The sequence below is a fragment of the Otolemur garnettii genome, unplaced genomic scaffold (genome assembly GCF_000181295.1).
Source record: "Otolemur garnettii isolate 467f Iridium unplaced genomic scaffold, OtoGar3 scaffold00040, whole genome shotgun sequence".
Taxonomy (NCBI): Eukaryota; Metazoa; Chordata; class Mammalia; order Primates; family Galagidae; genus Otolemur; species Otolemur garnettii.
This window is the reverse complement of record NW_003852435.1, coordinates 145,026-159,207: the sequence shown is the minus strand read 5'-3', so window position 1 is coordinate 159,207 and position 14,182 is coordinate 145,026. Positions and strand designations below refer to the sequence as shown.

At 37.4% G+C, this 14,182-nt stretch overlaps 1 protein-coding gene across 1 annotated transcript in view; it reads right to left on the bottom strand.

Moving 5' to 3' along the window:
* Positions 1–14,182, bottom strand: part of LOC100961950 (von Willebrand factor A domain-containing protein 8) — a gene marked incomplete at its 5' end in the record, with an annotated part of 309,966 nt that overhangs the window by 175,407 nt on the left and 120,377 nt on the right. The window contains one exon of the mRNA XM_012805376.2: positions 10,482–10,558. Coding sequence (XP_012660830.1) covers positions 10,482–10,558 — 77 coding nt within the window. The remainder of the gene's footprint in view (positions 1–10,481; positions 10,559–14,182) is intronic.

Here is a 14,182-nt window from a genome sequence, read left to right as displayed (position 1 = left end):
CACTGACCAAAATAAGAAAATACTGAATAGCTAGCCAAAAGAAAATAATGCAGAAAATGACTTCAGGATCACACCAAGCAAGGATTAGGAATAACATGCTAGAATTTTAAAAAATCAAGCCAGTATACACAAAGTAGAGAATGTAAGAATGGTTGACCAATAGTCTTATTACAGGGCCAGTACTATCCTCACTAAAATACGATTTGATTCAGCACAGCGGAAGTCCAGCGACAGCACAGTGCAGTGGTTAGAATGTACAGCTGAAGGCGGAATGTATGAAGCCAGCTGTGTGAGTTGTTTAACCTGTGTCTTAGCTGCCTCACTCAAAAACAGACACAGTAACAGTACTGATCTCATGGAGTTGTGAGCAGTAACAAGTTACAGTTTCAAAACAGTTTGGAACCGTGCCTGGCACATAGTAGTTGCTGTGTAAATGTTTGTTAAATAAACAAAAATAGGAGTTTAAATGAGTCTTGCGATATCAATACAACCCTAAAGATCAACATGGAAAAGTTGCAGGCACTGGCATAATTCATTTTGTAAAAAAAAAAAAAAGCAGTAGAAGGCATTCTTGGTAGGAAAATTATTGTCTAACTACTGATAAAAACATTTCTTTTTCCTTTGTTAAATTTTCCCCCCTTTTTTATTATCATAAATACATAAATCATGTATACATCAATGCATTTATGGGGACCAATGTACTGATTTTATATACAATTTGGAATGCTTACATCAAACTGGTTGACATAGCCTTCACCTCACTTAATTATTGTGTTAAGACATTTATACTCTACACTTAATAGATTTGACATGTACCCTTGCTGATAAAAACATTTCTAAAACAGCTTTTGCAAATTCATAATGGGGAAGATGAGACAGAAGTAAAGCCTGGACGTTTTGTGCAGCAGCTGACCTTTGACATATCTCTGGTTCTCTACTGCTCTTATCAATGCTAAGAATGTTGGGATAACTCAGTAACAGTGTTTTTCCAAGAGACTTCAAAAAAACTTTCAACTTATTCTATTTTCTGCTGGTAATTCTATCTGCCCTCTAGAACTTTGTGAATTTCAAAATTTATACTGTCACATTCAGTTTTCTTCAGCCTGAGGAAAGCCTCATACGTTGAATCATGCTGTGCTTTGTAAAGCATGCCATCATTCACTCTAGGGCATTTGATTTTAAGAGGGCCAACAGTAGAGTTTTACACTGAATTTGCTAAATGCTTTACTTCATTTGGTGTCACAAAGAAAAAAATATAAAAATATGAGAGAGGAAAAGCAAGTGTTTTAAAAATAATGATCCACATTGCAATACTGTAACTACCTTGGCTGGTTAGAGCAGGGGTCCTCAAACTTTTTAAATAGGGGGCCAGTTCACTGTCCCTCAGAACATTGGAGGGCCGGACTTCAGGCCCTGGGACGAGTCGGCTGCTAAGCAGGACAGGCAGTGGTGGCAATAACACCTGGCGGGCTGGATAAATGTCCTAGGAGGGCTGCATGTGGCCCACAGGCTGTAGTTTGAGGACACCTAGGTTAGAGCACTTAAATAATACAAAGGATATCTATGGAGATAAGGGACCTTATTAAATTCTAAAACAAGCATCAGTACCTCTAGGAAGGATGGCTGATCATAGAGGAACTTCAACTGGAAGGTCTAGATCAGTGGTTCTCAACCTTCCTAAGGCTATGTTACTTCAATACCGTTTCTGTGGGTCGTGATCCATAGGTGGAGAACCTCTGGTCTAGATGAGATTAGTACACTGTCAAGTCACTTCTACAAATGCTTATTGGGCATTCACTGAGGGTTTTTCTTGTTGTTGTTTAGTTTTATTTTTTGAGACAGGGTCTCAAGCTGTTGCCCTGGGTAGAGTTGCCCTGGGTAGAGCTCACAGCAACCTCCAACTCTTGGGCTCAAGCGATCCTCTTGCCTCAGTTTTATCTATTTTAGTAGAGATGGGGTCTTGCTTTTGCTCAGGCTAGTATTAAACTTGTGAGGCTATCCACCCACCTTGGTCTTCCAGAGTGCTAGGATTACAGGTGTGAGCATTCACTGTGTTTTGAGAACCATGCAAAGTACCTGTCTTATGATCGGTGGACCATACATAAGGAAGTTACTCCCCTCTTTCCCTTCACATTCCATCCATCGAGGATTCTAAAATTATCTCTTTAAACCTATTTCAATATGTCCCTTCTTTCCATTCTCATTGCTAATATGTTTGTTCAATTTCAATAATTTTATGTAAATTAGTGAAATCACCCCCTAGTGCTTTCTATGATTCAAGTCCTGCCTATTTTCCTGACTGTAATGTTCTTTTCTCTGGTCTCCACTTGAAATTATTCCTTAAAACTCTGAATGCCACTTTCCCCAGGTTGGCTACCCCTCCTAAAGGCTCCCATAGCACACTGACATGCCTTTCTCATAGTTTATATACAATAACTGTGTCATGAATGTTTGTGTATTTTCCTTGCTGACAAGCAAGCTCCTTGAGGTCAAGATCAATGTCTATATGTCATCCAGTGCCTGAAACAGCCACTGGCAAACAAAGGGAACTTGATAACCACACACTAGATGAATGAATTAAGATGTAATAAATAAATAAATCAGACTCTTGACCTCAAAAGTTCCCTATTTAGCTGGAGAGGCATGACTGGAGAAAAGAGTGGAAGAGAAAAGATAATCTTTCTAAGATATAGAAATTACTATTGCAAATCAAAGTTAGATAAGAAAGTAAGGTGTATGCCAAGAAACTGAAACTTGTTAGTTTGCCTAAAGTGCAAACTAGGTGCTCCAAAGTACCAGATGCTGTGGTTGGCCCATTGTACATATTCTCTTGTTTAATCTTCGTAGCCCTTCAAGATATTATTATTTCAATTTGATAGGTAAGGAAATGTAGATTCAAGAGTTGAAGGCCACATAAAAGTTATTGCCAATAGTACTTGGTCTCTAAACCCCATGCTCTTTCTATCACAATGGTACACATTCCATCTCATGGAGTTTTGAAGGAAGGAACAGTTAGTTATACAGAGTGAAAAGTCAGGAAAGGTTCTATTCAGAAGTAGCAATGGATTCAACCTTGAGGATCTGGGGGTAAAATGAAGTGCATTTTACATGGAGGAATAAAGACATGCATGGATACAAGTCCAAATCTGTGAGTACTGGACCACTGAAGGACGCAGTCTAGATCAAGTTGAGCATACCTGAAGAAAATCCCACCCCCCAAAAAAGTTGGAGCTATACTAGCAGACCTGGGAACTTCATATTTACAATGATTAACCGAGAGCATAGATCATGCTAAGAGTTGGGCCTGTTATCCTCATACCTGAAGGATAGCACATGAAAAAAAAAATCTAGCAATATAAGTATTTTAGAACCCTATGGGAATTCTGATTTTAACACAGATATGTACTTATATCTGAGGACAAAATACAGTTACAGAAGTTAACATATTCAAGTGTCCTCTTTAATGTCAATTTAGCATAACATTGTGGAAAAGTGAGTAAATAGATGGACTTCACAAATGTGAGCCATACATTCTCTTAAGTTTCACATATATAACATTTTTTTTTTTTTGAGACAGAGTCTCTCACTATGTCGCCCTGAGTAGAGTGCTGTGGTGTCACAGCTCACAGCAACCTCCAACTCTTGGGCTTAAGCAATTCTCTTGCCTTAGCCTCCCAAGTAGCTGGGACTATAGGTGCCCACTACAATGCCGGGCTATTTTTTGTTGTTGCTGCAGTTGTCATTGTTGTTTAGCAGGCCCAGTCCGGGTCCAAACCTGCCAGCCTCAGTGTGTGTGGTATGGGCGGCTAAGCCTCACATGTATAACATTAAAAGTAATTACCTAAATAATACCTTTAAGAAAACATTTCTATTTTAATCAAATATACAAATTGACTGACTTGTTTTATTAAATTTGATAATCAAAACATAAGATGGCTATAAAAGTACATTTGTTGTGTGTTTCATTCAAGTATGTTTGATGACAGTTTTACTTATCAAGATTATCTTTTGAATAGCTTTTATAACTAATGCTGTTTAAATGACATCCATAAACCAAATTGAGTGTGACTGATTATTTACATGGTAACATTACAAATCCATTAAAAGGAACCTAAAATAAGTTTATTTTAGATCTTAAGACCATAAGCAGATCATCCACAGATCAGAGAACTCCTAAACACTTTTTTAGATTGCTATTTTTAGATCTTTTAAATATGTTTCTCTTAAGGCTACTTTATGAGCTTAAACTTTAGTGTAAATTAAAGCCATAAAGCTGTATTAAATAAAGGAAAAATTCACTACATTGAAATTAGTGGGAATGTCAGTGTAATCAATGTCAATGCTTTAATACTGTATATTTTAAAAAGAAATGGAGGCATTTTACTTCAACTTTGAATAAAAAATATCTAATATTGTCAAATAGTGACAATATTTGGGCCTCTGTTAAAATAGATATAATCTTATTTTGTAATATTATCAATGATATAGCAATGGGTACTATAAAAATAGAAATACATAGCTTTAAAATTTCTATTATATTTTGAATTTAGAAAATTTTTTCTTTTCTTTTTTTTTTTTTTGGAGACAGAGCCTCAAGCTGTTGCCCTGGGTAGAGTGCCATGGCATCACAGCTCACAGCAACCTCCAACTCCTGGCTCAAGCAAGTCTCCTGCCTCCGCCTCCCAAGTAGCTGGGGCCACAGGCACCCGCCACAATGCCTGGCTATTTTTTGGTTGCAGCCTTCATTGTTGTTTGGTGGGCCCAGGCTGGATTCGAACCCACCAGCTCAGGTGTATGTGGCTGGCGCCTCAGCCACTTGAGCCACAGGTGCTGAGCTGAGAAAATGTTTTTATAAGCAATATACCTACCTACACTTTTATCTAGCCAATGTCAGAATTACTACAGAATATACACTCCTGGCTCAGCGCCTGTGGCTCAAGTGGCTAAGGTGCCAGCCACGTACACCCAAGGTGGCAGGTTCGAATCCAGCCTGGGCCTGCCAAACAACAATGACGGCTGCAACCAAAAAATAGCCAGGCCTTGTGGTGGGCGCCTGTGGTCCCAGCTACTTGGGAGGCTGAGGCAGGAGACTCGCTTGAGCCCAGGAGTGGGAGGTTGCTGTGAGCTGTGATGCCACAGCACTCTACCCAAGGGGACAGCTTGAGGCTCCTGTCTCAAAAAAAAAAAAAAAAAGAATATACATTCCTAGAATGCAAGTCTTTACCATTTATGAATCACTCTTTGTTGTGCAACAAAAGGTTGATGTTAAAGACATTCTAGGAAGAAAGTGCATCTCTAAACCTGTAAATTTTTCAAAGTACTTTGAATACCATCTTCTTCAAACCTAGTCAAAGATATTTGAACATGGAACCAAAAGAGAGATTATAAATGCCTTGTCTGCTTCTCTTACTCAGAGATGAAAGAATTGAGACCCAAAGACAGATTCAAAAATAGACAGCCTCATATGTATATATCATAAATTAAAAGTTGAAAATCAATGATTTAAGCATTCATATTAAAAGTTTAGAAAAGAATAGCATGTGAAATCCAAACTAATCAAAATAAAATCAGAAATTATTAAAATAGAAAAGGAACATGTAAAAGGGAGTTTCCACAATGCCCAAAGTTGTTTCCTTGAACAGACCAGCAGTAGTGTTAACCCCCTAGCAAACTGATTGAGAAAGTAAATGGCCAATATCAAGAATAAAAATGAGGATACTAGTACTGAGCCTAAGGACGTTAAAATACCACACACATAAAATGATATCCTAAGCAATCTTACACCAATAATTACAAGGAATAAGTCCTAGAAAAACAACATTTATCAAAACTTCTCATAGCTAATGAAGATACTTCACCCATATGACAGAAAAAGCTAGTTAAAAAGCTTAAAAGAGAAGAAGAAAAAGGGAATTAGAATCTTTCAGATTCAGTGGAAGATGAAAGATTGAAATAATTACAAATAAGAATGGTACTACAGCTCCTTAAAGGTGAGATTGTGCTTCTTATTTCTTCCTGTATTTCCTATAACACAAAGTACTAAAGTTTTAACATCATAAATGATTTTTTTTCAAAGCAAGTTGAAATTACTGGGCTTATATAAGATATAATTCATATAAGAAACCATGAGAAGGTAGAGGAATAGAGTAGTATAAATTCAGGTGAAGTTGGAGTAGACGAACCTTTATTTATTTATTTATTTTTGAGACAGAGCCTCAAACTGTCCCCCTGGGTAGAGTGCCCTGGCATCACAGCTCACAGCAACCTCCAACTCCTGGGCTCAAGCGAGTCTCCTGCCTCAGCCTCCCAAGTAGCTGGGACTACAGGCCCCTGCCACAACGCCTGGCCATTTTTTTGGTTGCAGCCATCATTGTTGTTTGGCGGGCCTGGGCTGGGGATTCGAATCCGCCACTTTAGGTGTATGTGGCTGGCGCCTTAGCCGCTTGAGCCACAGGCGCCAAGCCCGAACCTTTATTCTTAAAGCACTAGAAAAGGTTAAAATTTTCTGAAAACATATAATTAACCTACAAGAGTTTTGGAAATGAGATGATGGGTGATAGAATGATATGGGTCAGGAAAAAGATGACAGTTGGGAGTGGAAAGGTGGAAGTCAAGTAATAAAAGAATGAGAAGAGAGTTTTCTAGAGAGCAAATTCTTAAAATTTAATGTCATATATCTTGATAAGAATTATGTTCAGCTGCTCAAGTCATGGATCTAGCTTCCAAATTAGCTTCATCTGATAGCAACTGGCAAACTGGTGTGCTACTACAATGCAGGAATGATGGCAGCAGAAAATCAGGGTTAAAAGTTTATTGTAAACAGGCTCGGTGCCTATAGCTCAGTGGCTAGGGTGCTGGCCACATACACCAGAGCTGGCAGGTTTGAATGCAGCCTGAACCTGCCAAACAACAATGACAACTACAACCAAAAATAGCCGGATGTTGTGGCAGGCATCCTGAGTCCCAGCTACTTCGGAGACTAAGGCAAGAGAATTGCTTAAGCCCAAGAGTTTGAGGTTGCTGCGAGCTGTGACGCCACAGCACTCTACAGAGGGTGACAATGAGTCTCCATCTCAAAAAAAAAAAATTATTGTAAACAACAAAGGTAAACTATCTTTCACTTCCAAATAATGTAGAATGAACTAGTAATATAGCAGTACAATACTAAGGAAAGGGAGGTGGGTGTTGAGGTAGATTAAGATAAGGGGAAGGATTTACTGTGACAGCAACTCAATACTGCAAGGGTCTGAAACAGATAACCTTCAGTATCATTTCAAACATCAGCAAATTCAAAAAGAAAACCCATGTCTGTTGACCTTGTTACAAAATTAAATATTTGCATATATTTTGTTAAATTTGTTCCTAAGCATTTTATCTTTATAAAATTGAAAAGCATATCAGAGAAATGCAAATCAAAACCACTCTGAGGTATCATCTAACCCCAATGAGAATGGCCCACACCACACAGTCTCAAAGCTGCAGATGCTGGCGTAGATGTGGAGAGAAAGGAACACTTTTACACTGCTGGTGGGACTGCAAACTACAGTACAGCCTTTTTGGAAGGAAGTATGGAGAATCCTCAAAACACTTAAACTAGACCTCCCATTTGATCCTGCAATCCCATTCATGGGCATCTACCCAGTGGGTATGATAAAATCTTTTTATCATAAGGACATTTGCACCAGACTGTTCATTGCAGCTCAATTTACACTTGCCAAACTGGAAACAACCTAAATGCCTATCAATCCAGGAATGGATTAACAAGCTGTGGTATATGTTTATCATGGAATACTATTTAGCCACTAAAAAAGATGAAGACCTTATATCTTTTGTATTAACCTGGATAGAGCTGAAACACATTTTTCTTAGTAAAGCATCACAAGAATGGAGAAACAAGAATCCAATATACTCAATTCTGATATGAGAACAACTGGCGCTAGCACAGGGTGCAGGGATGCTAGTACATTGACAGACAATCCCACCAACAATTTTCTATTGTATTATTCAGGTCTATTGATAAAAAATACTGAATTGTGGTTTACGCTTATTTCTAAGAAGTCTGTAATCAATTTTATCACTTTTCCCTTACAGGTAATATGTCATTTTTCTATGACAGTTGTACAGATTTTTCTCTTGGTTTTCAACAGTTTGAGTACAACGTGCTGTGCTGTGGATTTCTGTTCACCCTACTTGAGGTTCATTGTGCTTCCCAGATCGGTAACTTTAGTTTTCAACAAATTTGAAAAATTTCCCACTATTATCTCTTTAAATACTGTTTTGTCCCATTTTTCCTCTTCTTTTTAGAGACTACATTGTATCTTTAACTGCTTTTTTAAGGCTGTCTTTTTCTGTACTAAGAATTCTTAATTAACAATTAATTACAAAAAATTTTTTAAAAAGAATTCTTAATTATCCCTTCATTTTGTTATTTCCCCTTTAAATACTTGAATATATTTATGACAACTGTTTTTTAGTCCTTCTATGCTAATTCCATCATCTGTCATTTTTTAGTCCATTTTATTAACCAGTTTTCCTGTTTCTTTGTATGCCTTGTAATTTTCTATTGAATGCTTGACATCATGAATTCTATGTTGTTGGGTGTCTGGATCTTGCAGTCTTCTTTAGTAGAATGTCATGTTTTGTTCAGGTATATAGTCAATTTACTTTTGAATTACCTTCATCTTTTCAAGGCATTCCTCACATTCATTCCTTTTTATTTTAGAAGTCATTTTATATGAAAAAGAACTTCCAAAACAATGTTAAATAGCAAGCATCCTTCTTTTTTAAGGCTTAAAATTTTTAAATTCTGTAAGGGTAGTAATAGAGTAACTGTTATTTTAGGGGTAGATCAGTCCTACCTCTAAAGCATAGATTTTATATGATATCTTCTGAATATCAAGAGTTCCCAACCATGTAGGAACTCTGATAGTTGTTCAGTTCACAGATTTCTGGTAGCTATTCTTTTCTGTGTGTTTTTACATTTTGTCCCGTTTTTACAGTTTTCTGTGTTAATGCTAATCTGGTACCATTATTCTGTCAGGACCAGAGGTATAGATCCCAAGAGGGAGTTTTTTGGTTTTTGTTTTTTTTATCATATCTCAGCTTTCCTTTGATCCTTTCCTTTCTCCTTTGAAGTACTAACTCTGCCCTCTGTCTGTTCTCCTACAATTCACTCTCAAGAACTGATCATCATTTAGTGAAAGGACCCAAACCAGAAACTTGCTTATAACTCAATTCAATGTTCTTTCCATTACACAGTATTTTTTTCTATTGCCCTGGGTAGAATGCCATGATGTCATAGCTCATAGCAACCTCCAATTCTTGGGCTCAAGTGATCCTCTTATCTCAGTTTTTCTATTTTAGTAGAGATGGAATCTCGCTTTGTTTGTTTGTTTGTCTTGTTTTGTTTTTAGCAGGCCTGGACCGGTTTGAACCCACTAGACCTGGTGCATCTGGCCAGTGCCCTAACCACTGAGCATAGGCGCCCAACCCAGAGTATTTTTTTTTTAATCTCCTGGCTTTAAAACAATAACAATCAGCTTGGTGCCTATGGCTCGAATGGCTAAGGCACCAGCCACATACACCTGAGCTGGCGGGTTCGAATCCAGCCCGAGCCCACCAAACAACAATGATGGCTGCAACCAAAAAATAGCCAGGTATTGTGGCAGGTGCCTGTAGTCCCAGTTACTTGGAAGGTGGAGGCAAGAGAATCGCTTGAGGCCGGGAGTTGGAGGTTGCTGTGAGCTATGATGCTATAGCACTTTACCGAGGGTGATAGCTTGAGGCTCTGTCTCAAAAAAAAAAAATAATAATAAAGGAAAAAAGAAAAAAATAAACAAACAGTAACAATCTAAGCTAGTTTCAATGTTGCTTATTACTGGGCATATTTCTTGACTTATATCTCTGTGTTACTCTCTTTTTCTCCTTTATTTTTGGTGGATTTGTTACATATTATTTTATTTTTAATTGGAACAGGCTCACTGATAAAGCTAAAAACAATCCTTGTTGAGAACATCTATTTGATTAAAGCTATCCCTGACCAGCATTCTTACCACACAAAACTAAATAATGTACAAATATTTTAAGGAAAGCAAGTAGACAACTAATAACATACTTTTTACGTATTTCTGGGTTCCTTATCTCCTACCTGAGATTCATACAGTTTATTATTTCTCTTACAAGCTATTGTTAGAAAATAGGCTTAGTTTCTACATGTTTTTTTTTCTAACTTAAGAGAGCCTTTATGTTGATGAGATCTGGTCCTAGAATGTAATAATGTTCATCACTCTCTGTCCACAAAAATATCTATTAACTCATGTTTACAAAGCATTAGCCACTTTAAATTTTTTTTTGTTTTGTAACTTTTTAAGGAGAGAAGAGATAAAAATAGGAATAGAAATGAAAATGGTTTTAAAATGAGACTTTATGAAAATAAATGATTAAAACAGATTTTAAGAGATTACATGTCTAAATATTCTTACCTGTGCAACTGGATATATTCTCGAGGTCTGTTGAGCAGGTGAAGAAATCTGTCAACAATTTTGTTTTTTCCTACACCCTGTAATTACACAGACATCATTAAACAAAACGAGGCTTTGTGTTGGATGTAAGTTTTACCAGAAGAATTTTACCTTTCTACTTTCTCAAAGTTGTACTATTTTAGTTTACTTTTCATGAAAACTAAACTGGCAAACACATGCAATATATCTTCTATGATATGAAGGTTTTTTTTTTTTTTAAAGATTACGAAGGTTTCTTAAAAAGATTTGCTTCTAAATATACTAGTTCTGGCCAGGCATGGTGGCTCACGCCTATAATTCTAGTACTTGGGAGGCCAAGGTGAGTGGATTGCCTGAGCTCACGGTTTGAGACCAGCCTGAGCCAGAGCCAGCCCTCGTCTCCAAAAACAACCAGGCATTGTGGAGGGCGGCTGTAGTCACAGCTACTTGGGAGGCTGAGGCAAGAGAATCGCTTGAGCCCAAGAGTCTGAGGTTGTTGTGAGCTATGATGCCACAGCACTCCGTTCTGAGGGCAATAAAGTGAGACTGTCTCAAAAATAAATAAACAAACAAACAAACAGACTAGTTCTAAGTTATTCTTATTTAGTAGGAAATTCATAAATTTGCCTCCTATATCTTGATTTTCTGTTGTAAATAATTTTACACTGAAGTCTAGGCATTATAGCTAAAGATTAACTATTTCAGATTTGAAGAATGTCATCAAATGTGATCAAGTATAAAACAATGACTTTTCTAATTACTTCCTCAAGGTACGGCTTTCAGTTACAGGAAGATAAACAGAATACTTTTTCTTTTTTTTTAAATCCCACTTTCCAGTCCTTTAAAACCCAGGTGATTAGTAAATGTCACCTATGTCTGCTCTTCCTAGTAATGCCCTTATTCCCTTATCACTTGCTGATGCTGGTAGTTGCCATCCTTTTGTAGAAGACAGACTGTTAAAAATGGAATCCCTCCCCAAGCTATTTCCCTATGTTAAACTTTTCATTTAGAAGTGGAATACAATTAATGGGGTATAAATCTTTTAACAATGCATAGGAAGAGTATAAGTAGTTAAAAAGCTAAGCTCTATATCATATGTAATAGCAAAAATCACTTTTATTGACTTCTACAAGTTAAGCATCCCTAATCTGGAAATCTAAAACCCCAAATGCTTTAAATTCTGAATCTTTTTGACTGATGACGTGATGCTCAAAAGTAATGCTAAATAGAAATGCTCAGATTAGGAATGCTCAACTGGTGTGTATATGCAAATATTCCAAAATCTGAAAATATCCGAAATAGGGAAACACGTATGGTTCCAAGTGTTTGGGATCAGGGATATTCAACCTGTACTGTGCCAGGATTTATGCTAAGTATTTTCATGTATTATTTCATTTACATCATCACAACAGTCCCATGATGTAGGTATGGTGATTATTACAACCTCATAAATCAAGAGACCAAGGCTCAGAAAAGTTAGGTAACATGTACATAGTGGAATCAGGACTCAAATTCAGGTCTGTGTGATTCTGATGCTCACTCTTTTAGCCCCTAAATTATATGTTTCTTTCCATTTCAAATTGATTTAGTTAATCTGAGCCATAAGTTACCTCTTTTCCAACTTCTAGGCTCCATCCTAAAGAAATAATTAGGCAGATCAGGGCAATGCATGGTACATAGCATCAATAGCAGCAGCCCCATAAAAAAGCAGACATTATTATTGATATTCTTACTACATACTCAGATATCTCATAAAAAAAAGCATTCTATAAGCACAAAGATGAACACTCAAATCAAGTGAATGTCTAGGTATTGAGCACCATGGGGCAGGGATTATGTTCATTTTGCTTATCACTATATTCCTTGGAGCCTAGCACAGTCCCTGACACAAAGAACATACTCAACCAGTATCTGTCAAATGAATAAATGAATACAGGGAGTTTGGGAAGTACTAGAGGAAGGATACAGTTCTGGTAAAATACAAATGGTGTTCATGTTAATAAGGCTGCTGAATAATGGAATCTGACAGGTTATGGACTTATAAAGCTGGAAAGCTGTATAAATGATCCAATATATTTCACCTACAAAGATTCAAGGTTATTAGATCTGATTGTCAAATTGATAAATACACTAAAGTAAAAACAATGGATGGTTTCATTCTTTAGGAATCTTTTTAGTATCCTACTGGATTTCACCAAAATAGTTACAAGCCTCACACAGAAGCACAAAGAAGGAAAATTATATTTGCACATTTGTATGTAAATTAGAACAGGTACATCAGCTTTAAATGGTATACCACAATAAACACAAAATTTTAAAAAGATAAATTCAGATGAGTTAAATATCCATGTTGGCTTGACACAGTGGCTTACACCTGTACTCCTAGCACTCTGGGAGGACAAGACAGGAGGCTTGCTTGAGCTCAGGTGTTCAAGATCAGCCTGAGTAAGAGCAAGACGCCATTCCTACTTAAAATAGAAAACATTAGCTGGGCATTGTGGCATGGGCCTATAGTCCCAGTTACTCAAAGAGTGAGGGTGGAGGATCACTTGAGCCCAGGAATTTGAGGCTGCACTCTACCCAAGACAATAGAGTGAGACTCTGTCTCAAAACAAACAAAAACAAAACAAAGTTATTATTTCATCTCTGTTAAATTCAGTGATTCTAGAGGTGAGTAAACATCATAAGTTTATTGTAATGTTGAAAATACAAAGGATTTCCTGAAAGAAATAATTCATGAAAGATATTATTAGGGAGTTCCTCGCCCCCTCTGCCTCCACAGTTATTCAATCAGCATGTTCTTTCCAATTGCTCTGGAATAATGTACTGTTTAGGAGCAATGGACTATTTACAAGTCCCATAAATGTAGAATGAGAGGTAGAGTCCCAGCTGCCACTGAGGAGGTCTTTCCCTGTGTCTCTTTAAATGTCAGAATCTTCGGGACGCCAACCTCAGTTGTCTTCTTGATCCATGTACTCTGTAGGAAATCTTACCCACTCCCATGACCTCAGTGATCACATATGGCTCTCACATCTTCCTTAAGTTCCACTTGATATCCTCTATTCCTAATTGTTAACTGAACCAAATATTCATACTGAACTCATTCTGCTATCACCGAAACCTACTCTTCTTTTTTCACCTCAATAACAGTATTACCATGTATCCAGCTGCTCAGTGAAAGAATCTTAGAACTTTGCTGACTCCTCCATTTTTCCGCTGATATTATTCAAAATGTGACTAGGATCTTTGCAAGGGCTCAGAAAGGCACTTGTCAGAGTTATGCCTAAATCGAGATATCAAGGAATTAAACAGGTACAGAGAAAGAAGAGAGGAGAGTTCCAGGGGGGCAGATAGAATACTGTGCCAAGAAGCATGAGTAACAGTGAGTTGGAGAGCTGGCGAGGTCTGTGAGAAGTCATAGGTAGGGAGGAGTGAGGAAGGGAGTGACAAGAAACAAGGCTAGAAAGAAAGCCAGGTCTAGCTCTGGCAAAGCCTTGGAAGCCACACTAAAAAAAAAGAGTTTGGATTATTTCCTAATAGCACCAAAAGCCACTGAAGAAAGGAGTAACGGGAATAGATTTTCAGTTTTGGAAAATCACTCTGATCTGGTAGAGAGTGAAACTGAAAGCAAAAAAAGGGGGGAGGGGGCAGTTGGAAACGCCATTAAAAATTCAAGCAGGAAT